Source organism: Rhinatrema bivittatum, chromosome 2 (genome assembly GCF_901001135.1).
Source record: "Rhinatrema bivittatum chromosome 2, aRhiBiv1.1, whole genome shotgun sequence".
NCBI classification, from domain to species: Eukaryota; Metazoa; Chordata; class Amphibia; order Gymnophiona; family Rhinatrematidae; genus Rhinatrema; species Rhinatrema bivittatum.
Genome location: NC_042616.1, coordinates 343,208,021 through 343,229,111, shown reverse-complemented (window position 1 = coordinate 343,229,111; position 21,091 = coordinate 343,208,021). Strand labels below are relative to the sequence as shown.

Sequence of the window (21,091 nt, the reverse complement as noted above, 5' to 3'; positions counted from 1 at the left end):
ATTGCTGACCGCATATTGCTGAATGCCTATTGAAAGCTATTGAGCGTGTATTGCTACCGCATATTGCTGAAAGCCTATTGAATGCTATTGAGCGTGTATTACTGACTGCATATTGCTGAATGCCTACTGAGCGCCATAGTGCGTGTATTGCTTACGGCATATTGCTGGGTGCATATTGCATACATTTAGGCTGGTTTCTTGGCCGCCTATTGCTGAGAACATATTGCGCATATTGCTGCTGCATATTATTATTATTGTGCGCCTGTTGTATTAAGCGCCTATTGCTGCCGCATATGATTATCATTGTGCGCCTGTCGTATTAAGCGCCTATTGCTGCCGCATATTGTTATTATTGTGCGCCTCTTGTATTAAGCGCCTATTGCTGCCGCATATTATTATTATTGTGCACCTGTTGTATTAAGCGCCCATTGCTGCCGCATATTGTTATTATTGCGCGCCTGTTGTATTAAGCATTCGGCGCATATTTCTCAATGGATCAGAACGCAGCAGCGTCTTCAGTGACGGCGCCGCCTGCTTCAGGCATTAAAGCCCTTGGCCTCTGCTCTGCATGCCAGCTTAGGGCCACGCGCAGTGAAGAACCAGACTCCCTATGTGCCCAATGTGAGGAGGCCGTGGGACCCTTAGGCCAGGACCGGTCTCAGCCACGATTTGTTGACAGTTCCCCAGGGGCTACCCCGGATTTAGGGGGCAGTCTCGACCAATCTGGATTCCCGGGGGATCTTGTACACGGCGCTTAGAGGCTGCTTCAATTTCCTGGGTGGATCTATTTAAGGGGATTCATGCCTTTGTACAGATGCAAATGGCTTCCCGTCCAGGCCCTGTGGTTCCTGTGGTTCCTGCGGTGGCTGCGACTGTGGTGGCTGCTGCGGCGGCGGCTCCTGCGGATCCCGTTCCTGGATCCTCACGCCCTTATCGCGAGCGGGACCTCCCGCCGCTGGACAGTCCGGATCAATCAGACCAGGAGGTCTCACCGGATGAGTCCGAACTCCCGGACAAGGGGGACCTTCCCCCAGGGATTGAGCCATATAGAACCATGAGGCGGTTCTTCCCTAAAGAGGATCTCTCCGACCTGGTGTCTCAGTGCCTGGCAGAATTGGATATTACCGGTCCCAGCGCTTCGGTGCCCTCCGCGCAGAACCCCCTGTTGGAAGGTCTTCGTCCTTCAGCCCGCCATTTTCCATTCTTACAAGCGGCACAACAACTGATAGATTTAGAATGGGCGGCCCCAGCGGCTTCCTTCAAAGGGGGCCGGGCTCTGACGAGCATGTACCCATTAGCACCGGCTATCCAGGACCTGCTGGCGTGCCCTCAGGTGGACGCCTTGATTAGCGCTGTGATCAAGCGCACTACCATTCCAGTTGAAGGGGGGACAGCCCTCAGGGAGCCTCATGACCGGCGACTGGACGCCATTCTGAAACAGACCTTTGAGGTGGCAGCTCTATCTTTGCAGATCGCAACTTGCTGCACAGTGGTGATGCGTGCCTGTTTGTCACAGGTTAGAAACAACGCTCCAGTGACAGACATGGAGTCGGCTCTTTCGTTCCTCACGGATGCTGCATCTGACCTGGTCCGGACAACAGCCAAGGGGATTTCATCCTCCGTAGCTGCCAGGAGGCAGCTCTGGATCCGGAAATGGTCAGCTGATGCACCTTCCAAGACACGCCTCACCAGATTACCCTTTAAGGGCTCTTTCCTATTTGGCAGCGACATTGATAAACTGGCCAGTACATGGGGTGCCTCTCCAGTGCCCAGGCTACCGGAAGATCGGTTCAGAAGGGGCCAACGCGCCATTCCAAGGCCCTCCAGGGGCAGGAGTTCCCAGCGCTTTGTTCCTTACAGGGGTCGCTATCAGGCACCGCGCCCTCAGGCCAGGAATCAGTCCTTTCGGACCAAGCAGCGCAAGAGGGGAGCGGGCCCGGGCTCGGGTCCCAGCCGCGCCTCCCAATGAGAGTCCGCCGATTCATCTGGGGGACGGAGCCATAGGGGGCAGGTTAACCCTCTTCTACCCCAGATGGGTCGAGATTACGTCGGACCAGTGGGTCCTCGCCATTATCCGGGAGGGATATTATCTGGACTTTCATCATCTCCCTCTGGACAAGTTTGTGGAATCTTCCTGTCCCACACACAAGAAGGCAGCATTGGAAGCTACCCTGGCGAGGCTCCTGTCCTTGAAAGCCATCATCCCAGTACCTGCCTGGGAAGTGAATTCTGGACACTATTCCATTTATTTCATGGTACCCAAGAAAGGGGGCGCCTTTTGGCCTGTGCTGGACCTCAAGTCAGTCAATCGATACTTGCGGGTACCGAGGTTTCGCATGGAGACTGCGCTCCATCAAGGCTGCAGTACAGCCAGGGGAATTCCTCACGGCATTAGATCTGTCAGAGGCATACCTGCATATCCCGATCCATCCGGATCATCAGCGCTACCTACGCTTCAAGGTTCTGGGCGCCACTTCCAATTCCGGGCTCTGCCCTTCGGGTTGGCCACGTCACCACGGACATTCACCAAGGTGGTCGTAGTGGTAGCAGCGGCACTCAGGAGGGAAGGAATTCTGGTCCATCCCTACCTAGACGACTGGCTAATCCGGGCGAAATCTCGAGAGGAGAGCCTTCGGACGACCGACAGAGTAATCACCCTTCTGGAAAGCTTGGGCTGGGTGATCAACCTCAGCAAGAGCTGCCTAAAGCCTTCCCAGTCTCTGGAATACCTGGGAGTACAGTTCGACACCCAGGCGGACACAGTCAGTCTCACTACCAAGAGAAAGTTGAAACTTCAGCAGCGTATCCAGTATTTGATGGGAGCCAGTCGGCCCATAGCCTGGGATTATCTGCAGGTTCTTGGTCTCATGGCATCCACCCTGGAAGTGGTGCCTTGGGCGAGGGCCCATATGAGGCCTCTACAACACTCCCTGCTCTCTCGCTGGAGCCCTCGTCTACGGAACTATTCCACGCACCTGCATCTGTCAGCCAGAGTGCGGACCCAGTTGCGGTGGTGGTTGCAGTCCAACCACATGAGCAAGGGGTCGAAGATGTCTTCACCCATATGGACTTTGCTCACCACAGATGCCAGCCTGAGCGGCTGGGGAGCACACTGCGAAGAACTCACCGCACAAGGGCGGTGGAACAGAGGAGAGTCAGCGTGGAACATCAACCGTCTAGAGGCCCGGGCAGTCCGATTGGCATGCCTTCGATTTGCTCACAGACTGAAGAACAAAGCAGTCAGAGTGATGTCCGACAACACCACCACGGTGGCATACATCAACCGTCAGGGCGGAACCAGAAGCAGACAAGTATCTCTGGAGATCACCCCACTGATGGCTTGGGCAGAGGCGAATCTGCAGGACATCTCCGCCGTCCACATTGCCGGGAAGGACAATACCACAGCAGACTTCCTCAGCAGAGAACGTCTAAATCCGGGAGAGTGGCAGCTGTCACCCACAGCCTTCCAGATGATTGTGGATCACTGGGGGATTCCGGACATGGATTTACTGGCGGACAAGTCCAAAGCTCAGGTACCCAGATACTTCAGCCGCAAGCGCGACCTGTTCTCACACAGAATCGATGCACTGGTTCAGCCATGGCGTCCAGGGACTCTGCTATACGCCTTTCCTCCGTGGCCTCTGCTGGGCGCCATCATCCACAAGATTCAGAAACACCGGGGCCTAGTTCTTCTAGTGGCACCAGACTGGCCAAGAAGACCCTGGTATGCAGACATGAGAAGACTACTAGCAGGGGAGCCCCTTCCCCTGCCTCCTCTCCGGGATCTTCTACGTCAAGGTCCCATCCTCCACGAGGATCCAGCTCAATTCTCTCTTACGGTCTGGCCCTTGAGAGGGCTAGACTGAAGAAAAGAGGTTACTCGGAGCCCGTGATTGATACACTCCTCCGAGCTCGCAAGTTTTCCACATCCCTCACCTACATTCGCATTTGGAGAGTATTCGAAGCATGGTGCGACACTCATGGCACCAATCCCCATACGTCCACAATCCCTCTTGTATTGGATTTCCTGCAGGATGGACTTCAGAAGGGTCTCTCCCTCAGCTCCATCAAGGTTCAGGTGGCTGCGCTGTCTTGCTATGGTCCCAGGAGGGATGGCAAGACCATCGCCAAGCACCCAGATGTTTCTCGCTTCCTGCAAGGAGTCAAGCATCTTCGTCCGCCACTAAAGTGGCCTGTGCCCTTATGGAACCTTAATCTTGTTTTGGATTTCCTCGCGGGATCCACCTTCAGACCCCTTCGGGGACTGTCTCTCCGTTCTCTTACCTTGAAGATGGTGTTCCTATTGGCGGTATGTTCGGCACGCCGCGTCTCAGAGCTACAAGCACTGTCCTGCCGTGATCCCTTTCTCAGAATCACTCCTGAGGCTATCCATCTTCGTACGGTTCCCTCCTTTCTACCAAAAGTGGTTTCACAGTTTCATCTTAACCAAACCATATCCTTGCCTACCACGGCGGGTTTGAAGAAATCTGAAGAAGGGCATTTATTACGCCATCTCGACATTGGCAGATTGCTGCCCAGATATCTGGAAGTGACACAAGAACTACGAAAGACGGACCATCTGTTCGTCCTGCACAGCGGGAGGAAGCAAGGTGAAGCGGCCTCGCGGCCCACCATCGCCTGCTGGATTAAAGAAGTTATCAGAGCAGCTTACGTGGAGGCCGGGAAGTCTCCGCCTCTACAAGTCAAGGCTCATTCTACCAGAGCACAAGCGGCATCTTGGGCAGAATCCGGGATGCTGTCGCCTGCAGAAATCGGTAAAGCGGCGACGTGGTCCTCCCTCCATACCTTCTCCAGGTTCTACCGTCTGGATGTCCAGGCCAGGGAGGACTCAGCATTTGCGAGGACGGTCCTACATGGTCCTCAGGCAGCCTCCCGCCCAGGCTGGGCGTAAAGCTTTTGTACATCCCATTCGTTCTGAGTCCATCTGGCTACACGCCAGGAAATGTTGAGATTACTTACCTGATAATCTCCTTTTCCTTAGTGTAGACAGATGGACTCAGCATCCCGCCCAGCTGCCTGTGTACATGGGTTTCACCGATTCAAGGTAAGCCATGTCATTTGTTTACATAAGAGCGTACACTATACCAGGTGTCAACGCCTTCCGGTTGTGAATGCTGGCGGTCTCCAGCTACTATCAATCGGTCAGGGGAATCCTGTTTCACTTTTCACTGAGCGTCAGTACACACATCCATAACAGCTTTTGCAAGGAAGATTACTAAGTTGCTACGCTTCCTGTGGGGATATATATACCCCGTGCTGACGTCAGATCCGTCTCCAACTGCTAGCATGCGGATACTATCCCATTCGTTCTGAGTCCATCTGTTTACACTAAGGAAAAGGAGATTATCAGGTAAGTAATCTCAACATTTTTTTACCTGCTTGCGATCGATTCCCGTCGAGTTTTTCCCTTGCGGCCATCGACCACACCGCGGCTAAACTTTGTCAAGGCCATGGCATCGGGTTTTCGTCGGTGCCCTGACTGCACTCGAACAATATCCATCACTGACCCTCACACGGTCTGTGTGATGTGTTTGGGGGTCTGACCATGAAGTCCTTTCTTGCACCAAATGTGCCCAAATGACACCAAAGGGTCGCAAGGCTCGGCTGGAGAAGATCGGACTTGTTTCGGCCAAAAACCCCGACTCCATCGATAGCTTTGAGGTCTTCTGAACCAGTGCCATCTACTTCGCGCCAGCACCGGGAAACCGCTGCTGCCCGACCAGCTTAGACTCCGTGGGTGTCGACCCCCTCTGTTTCTCCTCAGGAGAAAGACCGAGAAGAACATTGAGAAAAACATTGACACTGCCATCGAAAAGCTCAGGCCACCGATACAGGCAAGCCCTCTGCATTGATGTCGTCTGAGCCACCGACAAAGAAGTCCCGATCAGAAAAGGCACCATCCTCTTCTGTTTCTGGGTCACCGAGGCGTTCCCCACCTGGACTGGTGCCTGGATCCGCGATTCTACCTTCACCGGTGGACCCTCCAGCTACGCCAGTGCTGCCTCCTACTCCGGAACCGGGTATCCATGCCCTAGGTTTCTGTGAGGAATTGGATCAGATGATCCAAGAGGTCATCTGTAAAGCACTCCAGGGGTTCAAACCTCCATCGATGCCGGTTCCTGCTCCGGCCACCAATCCGATACCCATGGCGCTTGCACCACTTTTGGCAAGAATGGATAAGTTAATCGGTGCCCTTCTACTGGTGCATCTGAGGGAACCGATGGCTCTGATTCCTTCCTCACCGATACCCTTGTCATCGGAAGAAGAATCACCGATCTCCATTTTACCCTCCGGCTTGCTACCACTGACACATCCATCAATGTCACTGATTCCATTGGTACCTCTGATAACTCCCTCGATGCCATCGATGCCTAGGGCCGGACCTTCTGGAATAACACCGTTACTCCCTTCTGATGAACATATGGGAGCTGGTGATGAGCCATACAATCCCTGGACCGATGATTCGTCCCAGGATTCAAACGATCTGCCTTCACAGCCCTCTCCTCCTGATGAAAGGAAGCGTTCTCCTCCAGAGGACTTGTCCTTTATCAACTTTGTTAAAGAAATGTCTGAAACAGTTCAATTCCTGCTTCAGACCGAAGAGGACTCTAGGCATCAGATGTTACAACTTCTCCAATTTCTCAATGCTCCTAAGGAAATCATGTCTATCCTTATTCATGACATCCTCTTGGACCTCTTAAAGAGAAATTGGGAGCACCCTGGCTCTGTGGCACCTGTGAACGGTAAGGCAGATGCCACCTATCTAGTTCAGCCAGCCCCTGGCTTCCAAAGAGCTCAACTTGCTCATCATTCAGTATTAGTGGAGTCGGCTCAGAAGAGGGCACGATGCTCCAAACCCCACTCTTCCATTTCCCCAGGAAAGGAACAGAAATTTCTGGATGTGTTTGGAAGACTAGAATTTCATGGGTCAATGCTCATCTCTCGCATTGCTTCCTATTAATTGTACATGACCCAGTACAATAGGGCCCTGTTTACGAAGATTCAGGAATTTGCTGAAGCCTTACCTTTGCAATTCCAGGACCAACTTCATGCCCTAACACAAAAGGGTCTAGATGCTGCCAAACATGAAGTACGTTCGGCATAGGACGTCTTCGACACCGCCTCCAGAGTTTCGGTGGCAGGAATTAGTGCGAGAAGATGGGCCTGGATAAAGTCTTTGGACCTCAGACCAGAAGTACAGGACAGGTTAGCTGACTTGCCCTGTGCTGGGGATAATCTTTTCGGAGAAAAGATTCAAGAAGCAGTGGCGCAGCTAAAGGACCACCAAGAGACTCTGCGCCAGCTCTCCTTACTGCCTTCTGATCTCTCTTCCTCTTCCAAACGATTTTTTAGAAGAGACTCCAAGAGACAATTCGTCCAGCAAAGGAGATTCTATCCCCCGGCGTCCAGGGCTCGAGCTTCTAAACCTTTCCAAAAAGGCCAATCCAAGCAACCTCGAGTTGAGAAGTCACAGCCAGCCCCCCAGCCAGGTCCAGCGTCTGGCTTTTGACTCCTTCCTAGAGAGCAGTACCCAGCCTCTGGTTCCGACTATTCCCCTCTGAAGCCGATTGTGCCACTTCTCCAAACCATGGCACACAGTCACCACAGATCAGTGGGTACTCGTTGTAATAACCCAAGGTTACCACCTCAACTTTCTCTCTGTTCCACCAGATTCCCCACCTCGGCTGACGTGGGGAACATCTGACCACTCACCGCTCCTGGAGCAGCAGGTCTCCCTCCTCCTCCAGTCCCGAGCAATAGAGCCAATGCCCCTCTCCCAACAGGGACAGGGTTTCTATTCCCGGTATTTCCTGATACCAAAAAAGTCAGGTGGTGTTCGCCCAATACTGGACCTTCGCAGCTTAAACAAATACCTGCAAAGAGAAAGGTTCAAGATGGTGACCTTGGGTTCTCTGCTTCCCCTTCTCCAAAGGGAAGACTGGCTCTTCTCTCTAGATCTCCAGGACGCCTACACACACATTTCCATTACTCCGTCACATCGCAGATTCCTGCGCTTCCTAGTAGGCCCGAATAACTTCCAATATTGGGTGTCACCATTCGGCCTAGCCTCTGCCCCACGAGTCTTCAAGTGTCTCGTAGTGGTAGCTGCCTTTCTCAGGAGTCAAAGTGCCCTATCTTGACGATTGGTTGATCATGGCTCCTCCTCAGCAAGCTGCACTGATGTCTATTTGTCTCACATGCCATACCCTAATCTCCCTAGGGTTTCTCATAAACTATCCAAAATCCAGGCTGGTTCACTCTCAAACCCTATCTTTCATAGGGGCCGACTTGGACACTCTAAAAGCGAAAGCCTTCCTACCTCAGGATTGAGCTTTCACTCTCACCTCTCTGGCCCATTGACTGCAGTCTCGACAACACTCAACTGCATGTCACTTTCTGATCTTACTCGGTCATATGGCCTCCTCTGTGCATGTCACTCCCATGGCCCGCCTGGCCATGAGAGTAATGCAGTGGACTCTAAAATCGCAGTGGATTCAGTCTTCTCAGCCAATGTCCACCATTGTCCACATCACCAACCAGCTCCGCTTATTGCTGGCTTGGTGGATAAACCAATCCAATCTGCTTCAAGGCCTTCCATTTCAGGCTTCAGAACCTCAAATAACTTTGACAACAGATGCCTTAAACCTTGGCTGGGGTGCACATGTTGCAAACGTGCAAACTCAGGGCATTTGGTCTCCAGAGGAAGCCAAACACCAAATAAATTTCATGGAGCTTCGTGCAATCAGATATGCTCTCAGAGCTTTTCAGGATAACCTTTCCAACCAAGTCATACTGATGCAAACCGACAACCACGTGGCCATGTGGTACATCAACAAGCAAGGGGGAACAGGCTCCTACCTTCTGTGTCAGGAAGCTGCACAGATATGGGCAGAAGCCCTTTCCCACTCGATGTACCTCAGGGCCACCTACTTGCCGGGAGTGGAAAATGTGTTAGCAGACAAGCTGAGTCGCAGTTTTCAACCGCACGAGTGGTCCCTCAAGCCCACTGTAGCGGACTCAATATTCCAACGTTGGGGTTACCCTCACATAGACCTCTTTGTGACAATTCACAACCGCAAAGTAGGGAACTTCTGCTCTCTCACTTGCAGCCAACACCTTCAACCAAGAGACGCTTTCTCCCTCTCGTGGGCCAGCGGTCTCCTTTATGCGTACCCTCCCACTCATTTCGAAGACTCTCGTGAAGTTGCGAAGGGACAAGGGTCTAATGATTCTCATAGCCCCTAATTGGCCACGCCAGGTTTGGTTTCCAATTATCCATGACCTATCAGTACTCCGGCACATTCCTCTGGGGAAGGACCTGCTTCTGATCACTCAGAACAACGGCTGCCTTCGTCACCTCAACCTCCAGGCCCTCTTCCTGACTGCTTGGATGTTGAAAGATTAATACTTCAACCTCTTAACCTTTCAGAGCCGGTTTCCCGTGTCCTAGTAGCTTCACGAAACCCTTCCACAAGGCAGTCTTATTGTTCCAAATGCAACAGGTTTACGGTATGGTGTACTTCCATGTCCATCGATCCCTTCACTTGTTCCACACCGAAGTTTTCGGACTATCTCTGGCATCTGTCAGAGTCAGGTCTCTATACTTCTTCCATTAGGGTACATGTCAGTGCGGTAGCCGCCTTTCATAAAGGTGTCAGGGATGTACCTATTTCAGTACAACCCCATGTAACACGCTTTTTGAAAGGCTTGCTCCACCTTAAACCTCCACTGCGCCCTCCGGCCCCTTCCTGGGACCTCAACTTCATTTTGGGACGGCTCATGAAACCGCCGTTGAGCCTCTCCAATCCTGTGATCTCCGTCATCTCACCTGGAAGGTGAGTTTCTTTTGGCGATCACATCTGCTCGCAGAGTTAGTGAGTTACAGGCCTTAGTTACCTACCCACCTTACACTAAACTTCTGCATGATAGGGTAGTGCTCCGCACTCACTCTTAAGTTTTTGCCTAAGGTAGTATCAGAGTTTCATATCAATCAATCCATTATACTACCCACCTTCTTTCCCAGACCCCACTCAAACCCAGGAGAACGGGCTCTGCATACCCTTGACTGTAAACGTGCTCTAGCATTTTATCTAGACCGTACAGCTGCCCACAGGAAATGCAATCAATTGTTTGTTTCCTTTGATCCCATCAAATTGGGAAAACCTGTGGGAAAGCAGACTCTCTCCTCCTGGTTAACAGACAGTATTTCCTTTTGTTACCAACAGGCAGGCATTACGCTTCAAGACCGTGTTAAAGCACACACTGTCAGGGCCATGGCAACATCAGTAACGCATCTATGCTCTGTGCCGCTTGCTGACATCTGTAAGGCTGCTACCTGGAGCTCTCTCCACACCTTCACAGCCCATTATAGTTTAGACAAGGCTGGCAGACAAGATTCCATCTTCGGCCAGTCTGTGCTATGCAACTTATTTGCGAACTGAGGTACCAACATCCTTCCGCCAACCCGGTAGGTTTCAGGATGCCCTCTATCAAATTCCACCCCAGTTCTTGTGCCTGTTGCACGTCTTTGGGTGCTTTTGGTACATTGCTCGGGCAGCCTCAGCTCGCTATTCACCCATATGTGAGGACTACCATCCTGCTTGTCCTGTGAGAAAGCAGAGTTGCTTACCTGTAACAGGTGTTCTCACAGGACAGCAGGATGTTAGTCCTCACGAAACCTGCCCCTCACCCCGCGGACTTGGGTTCGTTTACTTTTTCTTTATTTTTCGCATATACTTCTACTATAAGACGAGACTGAAGGGGGTCCCCTGCTGGCTGCAGGGTTGGTGCTATGCTGGGCATGCCCAGTAGGTGCCAGTCAAAGTTCTGGAAATTTTGATAAGTGTTCCGTGATTGGGCTCTATCCTGATGATGTCACCCATATGTGAGGACTAACATCCTGCTGTCCTGTGAGAACACCTGTTACAGGTAAGCAAATCTGTTTTCCTTAGATTACTCCTGAGTCTACCCCCTTTCTCTATTCTCTCATTTCCCCTCTTTCCAGAGGGTCTGTATGCTAATGCATAGATTAAAACTACATGTCTACTTGAGTTATGAATTGCAGTGATCAACTGTGGAAAATCTGCTACCTGATAAAAGATTTTTGCCGCTTTTCAGTGGTGGCACTATAACTTTAACCTTGATGCTTGAAGTGGGTTCTGTGTGCCACAACCAGATAAAATTACCACAAAAGAACTTTTATTGTACCAATTAACTTGTACAGATCCAGGCCTGCCTAAAACTGCTGCCCTGCAGACATTTTAAATTGTGATTCTCAGGGCTACCTATTGATTTGAGGTGATTGGTACATAAGAACATAAGAATTGCCATACTGTGTCAGACTGAGGGTCCATGAAGTCCAGTATCCTGTTTCCAACAGTGGCTAATCCGAGTCACAATTATCTGGCAAAATCTCACTTAGTAAATAGATCCCATGCTTTTAGTATGCACTAATAAGTAGTGGCTGTTCCCCCAAGTTTGATTGGTTAGTAACAATTTATGGACTTCTCCCTGAACTTGGCCAAACGTTTTTTAATCTCAGCTACTCAAACTGCCTTAACCACATCTTTCAGCAATGAATTCCAGAGCTTAATTGTGCATTGTGTGAAAAATATTTTTCTATGATTTGTTTTAAATGCACTACCTAATAGTTTCTTGGAGTGTCCCCTAGTTTTTGTATTTTTTGAGAGTAAATAACCAATTTACACTTACCCATTCCACTCCACTAATGATTTTGATGACCACTATCCTGTTCCCCCCACTCAACCATCTCTTCTCCAAGCTGAACAGCCCTAAACTCTTTAGCCTTTCCGCATAAGGGAACTGTTTGATCCCCTTTATCATTTTGGTTGCCCATCTCTTAGTGCAACTATATCTTTTTTGAAACACGGCAACCAAGAATTGCACACAGTATTAGAGACACCATTGGCCAGAATGGCTGCGATAAATTTTACTAGACAGAGCCTTCTCAGTAGCTGGCCCTATTTTGTGGAACTCTTTGCCTAACCCTTTAAGACAAATAGCAAATAGGAATGATTTTAGAAAAGCGTTAAAAACATTTCTTTAATGAAGCTTTTGGAAACAATGGTCATTCACAGTAGTTATCAATCCATTTGTGAGGGTATTTTTAATGTCGGGATTATCTCTATAAGCTCGATTGTTAGGATTTTTATCTTGTTTTCCAACTGTCCTGGTTTTGTTAACCTAAAGTAATTACTTATAGTGTTTTTATTTATATAGTTTTAAATTTTATTATTTTATATTGATCATGTTTTGGACTGTATTTTTCTTCCAACTGTATCTATTTTATTTTGTCATTGTTAGCTATTACTCTTTCTAATTTTAGTTTTATTATTGTAAACAGTTTTGGTCAATTTTGTATTGGTAAGACGGTATGTAAATATTTTAAATAAAAATAATTTAAAAAAAATAGTATTCCAGGTGTGGTGTCTCCATGGAGTGATGCAAAGGTATTATGACACTGTTTTATTCTCCATTCCTAATAATGCCTAAAATTGTGTTTGCTTTTTTGATTGCCACTGCACACTGAGCTGAGGATTTCAAATTATGGCCCACTATGATGCCAAACACTTTTCCTGGGATGTTACTCCTAATATGGAACCTAATATTGTATAATTACAGTATGGGTAACTTTTCTCTATATTCATCACGTTACACCTGTCCATTTTAAATTTCATCTGAATTTGAATGCCCAGTCTTCCAGTCTCTCAAGTTCCTCCAGCAATTTTTCACAATCACTTGTGATTTAACAACTCAAAATAATTTTGTATTTGTAAATTTGATCACTTATTTTTCCCCTTTCTACATCATTTATAAATGCATTAAAAAGCAACAGTCCCATTACAGATTCCTGAGGTACTCCACTGTTTACCTTTCTCCACTAAGAAAAATGACCTTTTAGTCGTAATCTGTTTCCTATCTTTTAAACAGTTTGCAATTTACAACAGGACATACCACAGCATACCAGAAGATGGCAACCAATCCACATATATCTAGTTTTGCTAATGCTTAAATTTAAGCAACATTCTCTTTTGGACAGTGTTTTTATATGTAGTTAATGCATGCTGTGGAAGAGATGTTCAAGTACTTTTTAATATTTTTATAAAAAGCAATTGATGATGTCCAAATGAAGCAGGACATTTATAGGACAACAGTGCCCCATGTTTTAGATAACAATATTGCTCATTTTTTAACTCTGCATTTTTTTTTTTTTTGCTTATAATTAACATTATATCTTACTTTTGTCTTTTAACAGAACGTAACCTATGCTGGAAGACACAAAGGTCACAAAATGCATATTCATCGCCAGAACAGCTGGCTGGGCGATATTTTGGAGTGGCAAGATATTGCCAACTTTGTTCATGAAAACATTGAGACATTTCTTTCTGTAAGTGTTTTCTTTTTCCACATCTCTTATTTTCTATGGATGTTTTGTAAGGAAGTTCACTGTAGCATTAATGATTAAGATACTATAGTTAGGGAAGGAGAGAATAAGAAGTCAGTTTTCCAGTGCATCAGTGGGACAAATTGTGTTCCCTTTAGTTATGCTAATTAAGCAGGGAGATTTAGTATTCTGTATCATCTAGCAAACCACAGACACAGCAATCTATTCAGAAAGTTTCACTGTAATAGCAAATAACCTAGGACTCCATTTCTTTCTGCTACACTTGTCCAGTCAAGTCCATATACATGGGTTATGTCCCCCTACCAGCAGATGAGGCAGAAAACAATGTTTTTCCCGGTGTGATGGTAGCTGTGTGGATATCCAGTGTTCTTTGCCTCCAGCAGATGGCAGGACAACTGGTGGTTCAGCAAAGGTCTGGAATTGAGCTCTGAAACAGCAGTGCGAGCCCAATTTCTTGCTTCCAGTCCCAGAGGGATGAGCTGGGGAGAGAATCAATTCTCAAACCCCCCCCCCCCCCCCCCAAAAAAAAAAAACTGGATAGTTTTTATGCCTGTTGGGAAGTTTTTCATTGGGGAGAAAATCCTCCTCTTTCCTCCCCCCCCCCCCCCCCCCCCCCCCCCCCCACACACACACACACACACACTTCCCTCCCCTGCTACTACGTGGAGGACTTCCACTCTCAACATATTTTTTTTACAAATGGAAGTTAGAAAGCATCAAGCCTGGATAAATCAGTCTTCTGCCAATGTGAACTGAGAAGCTGCTTTGTGGAAAGTATAGAGCAGTGGGGAGACAGCTCATAGTATCCCAATGGTTTGTAATAGTGTTGGGAGGAGGTGGTAATTTGAATGGCTCCTGCGTTTTTGTGGCAATGGAGAAGGCAGATCACAGCCATTGCGGTGCTTATGGAGATCAGCACACGGCAATGTCTGAGGGGCCCTTGTGTTTTGAATGTGTACGAGCAGGAGAGATTCCTGGCAAAACTTTGCAGGCCGGTGCTTTGGAGTCCATGGTTTCTTTTATGGAGGAGCTGAGGCACACACACTGTTTTACTTTTGTTCTTGCTGGTATGTTAACCAGACTTCCACTTGTTAAGCTTGCTGCGATTACTGTGGATTCCCTATAGGGAATCCACAGTAATCGCAGCAAGTACTGTGGATTCCCTATAGGGAATGATGGCGACTTTAGAAAAAGCTGTGACATACACAACAGGTTATTCTCTCATTAGAGAGAATAACCTGTTGTGTATGTTCTCATTAGAGAATTTCTTTGAATTCACAATTAGAGAGAATTGGGAATTTGAGAAAGTGAGTGTATTCTGTCTCTAAAATGCAGACTGAGATGTACAATCCACCCAGTGATTTTAAGGATTGAGAATGCCTTCAGATATTTGAATATAAGGGCCTTGCATTTTCCAAAGTTATCTTCCTGCATACCTGTTAAGATCTTTAAGGAATACCTTGTGCAGAATTTACATTTACCTGTTGAAACTTTACCTTTGATTAGCTTAACAACCAAGATGGTGGTCATACCGCAGTTTTGAACTCTACGCAGGCTTTGATTAGATCATTGGGTATTGAAGAGACAGGCAGGAGGCCATTTCTTAATCTTTTAAGTTATTCCTCAAGCTTATCCTGAAGCTTTTTTTTAAGGTACAGAGTTGTCCTTTTTTATGGCCAGAAGGTTTGGCTTTTTCCTAATCTTTATTAGGCCATGCAGGCCCATAGGAAAATTTCCTTGCTATATGTTCTGCGGCCATGACCTTGGGGGCTCTCTGTTATGATTCAGTTTCCTTGCAAATGTATTATTCAATTGAATATTGCTAAAACGGTAACTTTCAAACAGCCACAGGAGTGTATATGTTCACACATATATCGGCTAGCACGAATGGATGTGGCCATTTTATAACATATACGTGTATATGCGTGCATGGTATAAAATCGGCAGTACGTATATATGTATGCATAATTTTATATGGGTGCGTGCAAATGCCAGCTCTGCTGCGTAAGTGGGGGGATTTTATTACATATGCATGCCGACTCAATTACCAGTTTCCCTAGTCTGTTCCCAGTTTACCCAGGTAAAGGGTAGGACTTCCTAACCCCTCTAATTAACCTGCCTCTCTTTTAGCTCCAACACGTCAGTCCTTGCTAACTAACCTATTTTTTTTTTTACTAATACTAGTTACATGCCATCCATGGTAGAAGTAAAGATTTGTGGATAGAGACCCCATTGCATGCTTGTGCGTATAAATAGTTACAAACTGTTTTAATGCTAAAATCTGGGAATGCCCATCACTGCCCAGACCATGCCCACTCCCTGTCTCTCTTTTGTCAAAAAAATGTTTGTGCGCATATCAGGAGATATGTGTGTACTCGTGTGCTTTTTTAAATTCACATGATGCGAGCTGGCCTGAGACACACACAAATCTCCTGGCTTTGGCGCGTGCCGAGCTCTTAAAATTTACCCTTAAATATTTTCTTTGAACCTTCTCAATTAGGATTCTTTTTGGACTCCCAAGAAATCTTCTCAGGGCTCCTAGTTATGCTGTTTAGTTTTGCTATGTAATATTATACTGATTTCCTTATTTTGAGTTTTCTTTTTCCCTTTTTTTGTATTTTGTTCACGCTCAGAATATTTGGAGCTCTCTGCTATTTATTTGTTTTGTGAAATGTATATCCAGTGCTCTCTGCGGCTTACAATAAAACACTCATAATCATGGTTACATAAAACAATAAATAGTGCAAAACATTAAAAGCAATAAGACATCACATCAATAATTAAAATAATAAAATAACTAATCACTGAAAAAACAAACATAAAGACCCCCCAAAACTAATCTTAGCAGAGAGGGTCTATTTCTAGAGACACCTGCTGGCTCTTGGTTCCTCCCTGGTGGTTGATGTAGGCAGCGGTTGTTGCATTATTCGACATGACTCTGACAGACTCGCCTCTGAGTCTGTGGCTGAATCGCAGGCAGGCTTGTCTGACCGAGCTTCCAGGCGGTTTATATTCCATTCTGCCTCTTCTTTGTTCCATTGATCCTGGGCTGTTAGCTCCTGACAGTGGGCTTCCCACCCTCGCAGACTCACATCCAGGGCGAGCAAAATCCAGTTCGGTGGGGATAGGTTTACACCTCTGCTTAGGTGTTCTTCCTGTAGCCACCATTGAAGCTGATGCTGAACCTCTGTTGGTAGCTGGAGGTGAATTGAGTAGTTCTGGGACACTGGATCCCATCGTGACAGGGAGGTTGTAGTGGTTGCATATGGGCCCTTGCCCACGAAACAACTTCAAGAGTTGATGTCATGAGGCCGAGGACTTGAAGGTAGTCCCATACATTGGGGTGAGCAGAGTTCAACAGGTTTTGTAATTGACCCATCAGTTTCCTTCTCCTTGGATGGGGAAGGTAGACCTTGTCCTGTTTGGTATCGAAACGGACTCCCAGGTATTCTAGTGACTGGGAGGGCTGTAAGCAGCTCTTGGCTGTGTTCACGACCCATCCGAGCTCTTGTAGTAGGTTCTTGACTCTGGTGGTCGCGTGGCGACTCTCCTCCGTAGACTTTACCCTGATCAGCCAATCATCCAAGTAAGGATGTACCAGGATTCTTCCTTTCCTCAGTGCTGCCGCTACTACCAGCATAATTTTGGTGAAGGTTCTGGGAGCGGTAGCTAGTCCGAAGAGTAGCGCTCGAAATTGGTAATGATTGCCCAGTATCGCAAAGCGCAGGAAGCGCTGGCGGTCCTGATGGACCGGGATGTGAACGTAGGCTTCGAATAGGTCCAGGGAGGTTAAGAATTCTCCCGGTTGTACCGCCATTATAACGGAGCGTAGGGTTTCCATGCGGAAGTGTGGTACCTTCAGGTAACGGTTGACGGCCTTGAGATCCAGGATTGGCCGGAATGTTCCATCTTTCTTGGGAACGATAAAATAGATGGAATAGTGGCCAGTATTTTGTTGAGACATGGGCACCGGAGCAGAAGAATTTAAACAGGCAATAGTCTTGAGTCAATGCTTCCTCCAGATAGGGTATCCTTATAACATCATTAAGAAAGCTTATAAAAGATGACCCCGAAGGGTCGTCAGGCAGGTCTCGACAAAATGGAAAAATTATTTGGCTCCAAAAGACCGGATCAGTCATCGGCTTTGGGGACTTCCACCCCACTTGGGCAGGAGGTTCCAATTTTGACCCCATCAGGGTCACCTCCACAACCGTTCCCCGGGCCAAGACTGGAGCCGGGGACAGACCGCGGTCTTTGTCCTGCTACCAGTCCGGTTCCTCACCGTCTCCCTTGGTCCTGGGAAAAGACAGTGGTGATCATGAAGGGTCAAAGAAGCATTGGTTATCATCCTCTACGCCAGACCACGGGCAGGCATCAATATCAATGCCTCCTCTGAAACTGTCTCGGGTGGAGGAAACAATTCTCTCCAACCCCCTCTGAAGCCTCCAGGCGGCCTCCACTGACACTGGTGGAGGGCTCGGTGCCCCCCAGTTCCCCAGGGGATGTCCTGATTCCACCGCCTCCTCAAGCCATTTTGTTCTCTGCCACCTTTGAGGAGTAGTTAGAGGCGCATGCAGTTGACGGTCAGCCGGGCCCTGCAGGGTTTCAAGCCTCCAGTTCCACTGGGATACCACCACTGCAGGAACAGTCTCCACTGGTGCTTGCGCCTTTACTGGAATGGCTTGATATGCTGCTTGGTGTTCTACCGACGCAGCTGACACTGGTGCTCCAAGCCCCTTCATGGCCAAAAGGTGCACCGTTACCTACACCACTTGCCCCATACCGGTGAGGGACTTCTCTGAGGAGGAAGGGCCATCTCAGGGACGCATGATGCTCTGCCTCCTCCCAGCTCCTTCAGGGGCATTGGGATCAGTCCTGTCTGTGCCTTCGGTGCCACCAATCCCTCTGACGCCGGTGGACCCATCGATGCTCCTACAGCCTCGAGGTCCATCTATGCCTCTGGTTCCTTCGCTGCCTTTGAGGCTACACCTCAACTGCCATTGGGTCTTCAACCCCCCCCCTTCCCCCCTGCATATCCGGAGGGATGCAGTGAGGGGGAGGCCCCTTAAGACCCCTGGAAAGGAGAGGCGTTTATGTCCTCGACTGAGGAATCGAAGGATCTGCCTTCAGAGCCCTCCCCACCAGAAGAACGGCAAAAGTCTCCCCTAGAGGATTTCTCCTTTGCGGGATTCGTAAAAGCCATGGCAGAATCGGTGCCTTTCCAGCTTTTAACAGAGCAGGACACCAGGCACAAAATGCATGAGATTCTGCAATTCATGGATGCCCCGAAAGAGGTGATAGCGGTGCCAGTTCATGACATCTTCAAGGAGCTGGTAGCCCGCCTTTGGGAGCACCCCATCTCTGTGCCACCAGTGAACCAGAAGACGGATGCAGTTTACCCAGTCCAGCCTAACACCGGGTTCGAGCGCCATCAGCTCCCCCACCAGTCGGTGGTGGTTGAGTCAGCTGTGAAGAAGGCAAAGAGGCTCTGCACCCACGCATCAGCCCCTCCAAGGCAGAAGAATAGGGCTCTTGATGCCCTTGGATACCGGGTGTTTGAGGGCACAATGTTAACTGCCTGAATTGCTGGCTACCAATTGAACATGGGGGCAATACTCCAGAAACCTGTGGAAACAGGCCCTTGAATTTAGTGAACGCCTACCACAGCAATTCCAGGAGGATTTCAGAAAAATTGTCCAGCGGGGCCTCAAGTGCGATAGGCAAGAAGTTCGTTTTGCTTATGATGTCTTTGAGACAGCCATGAGAACCGCCGCGGTGGGCATCGGGGCTTGGCGGACAGCGTGGCTACATGCCTCAGACTTGCGCCCTGAAATCCAAGACTGCCTGGCCAACTTGTCATGCGCAGGGAAAAATCTGTTTGGAGACAGAATCAAGGAGGCAGTAGCACAACTGAAGGACTATCAAGAGACCCTTCAGCAATTGTCAACTAGTACCTCTGACACCCAGCTGCCCAAGTAGCCCCCTCGGTAATACACCAAAAGGCCCTTCTACCAGCCAAGTAAATACTACCCACCGGTTCCAAGGGCCAGACCTCAATGATTTACTCCCAGAGTGAGGCCCAGGTAGCCTTGGGCACCCCGAGCAACCACAGTTCCACCACAGAACCCCTCCGTAAGGTTTTGGCTGGCAGCCAAGGAAAATGAGCCAGCCCTCACCGCAGGACACCAAACCCCTGCTCGGGGGTCGGCTCCAGCTACTTGTAGACTGATGGACCTCCATAACATCAGACATTTGGGTCCTATCTATCATGCGCCAGGGTTACAAGTTGCACTTCCAGCGAGTTCCACCTCATTTGCCTTCATTTCCCCGGTGGAGACCAACAGGGGTCTCACCACTTGCTTTGGGTAGAGCTCTCCCATCCTTGTACTGGCTTGGACTGTCAAACCCGTTTCCGCCCAGTCAGCACAGAGAGGGGTTCTAATCCAGATATTTTCTCATTTCCTAAGTAGACCGGGAGGAGGGGGGGGGGGGGAGGACGCTGGCCCATTTTGGACCCTGAGGGCCTTAATAAACAGTTTCATGGTGAAGGAGAAGTTCAAAATGGTCTCTCTGGGCACCTTGATCCCCCTTCTCAAAGCGAGGGACTAACTCTACTCCCTAGATCTAAAAGACACATACGTTCGTATCCCCATCTTTCTAGGGGATTGGCAATACCTCTGATTCCTGGTCGACAGGAGTCACTATCAGTATCGCGTTCTGCCCTTTGGCCTGGCATCCATGCCCCGTGTCTTTACCATTGCCTAGCAATTATCAGTGCCTAACTTCAGAGTCGGGGGGATTCATGTTTTCCCATACCTCGACGATTGGCTTATCAAGAGCACTTTTCAGAACAGGGAGTACTGAGTACCCTGCGCACCTCAATCCAAATTTTGGAAACCCTGGGATTTCTGATCAACTATCCAAAATCCCATCTCCAACCATCCTTGCAACTGGATTTCATTGGGACTCGACTGAACACTGCCCAGGCAAAGGGTTTTCTGCCTCGAGACAGGGCAGAGATCCTCGCGGTTCTCGCTCAAGTGGTCTCTGCTTGCGCTCAGGTCTCGGCACACCGGTTTCTCTGGTTGCTAGGCCACATGCTAGGCCACATGGCAGCAACAGTGCTCGGATGCACAGGGTGCAGTGGACGCTACATTCTCAATGGTGCCAGGATTCCCAAGATCTGCAGGTATGTATTCTAATCACCACACTGCTACATCAATCCCCTCAGTGGTGGGCGATACCCTCAAATATGAAAAAGGGAGTCCCCTTCTGGAGCCCACAATCCCCAGGCTACTGACACCACAGACGTGTCTCGGATGGGGTGGGGAGCACATCTGGCGGGTCTCCACACTGAGGGCCTCTGGTCTGCGCAAGAATCACAATCTCAAATCAACTTCCTGGAGCTGCGAGCAATTCGGTACGCACTCCAGGCATTCTGCGGGCTACTCAGGAACAAGATGGTTCTTGTTCAGACCAAAAATCAGGTAGCTACATGGTATCCAAACAAACAGGGGAACGGGATCCTTCACCCTCTGTCACATTTGGTCATGGGCCATCGACAACAACATTCTCCTCAGGGCAGTGTATCTCCCAGGCGAGGACAGGATCTTTCGCTTGTTGGGGACCCCAGACATTGACCTC

The 21,091-nt window shown here is 48.8% G+C and overlaps 1 protein-coding gene across 1 annotated transcript in view; it reads left to right on the top strand.

Moving 5' to 3' along the window:
- TMEM245 (transmembrane protein 245) overlaps positions 1 to 21,091 on the top strand; it is a 442,721-nt gene that overhangs the window by 231,838 nt on the left and 189,792 nt on the right. Inside the window, 1 exon segment of the mRNA XM_029589853.1 lies at positions 13,298 to 13,429. Within this exon segment, the coding sequence (XP_029445713.1) occupies positions 13,298 to 13,429 (132 nt within the window).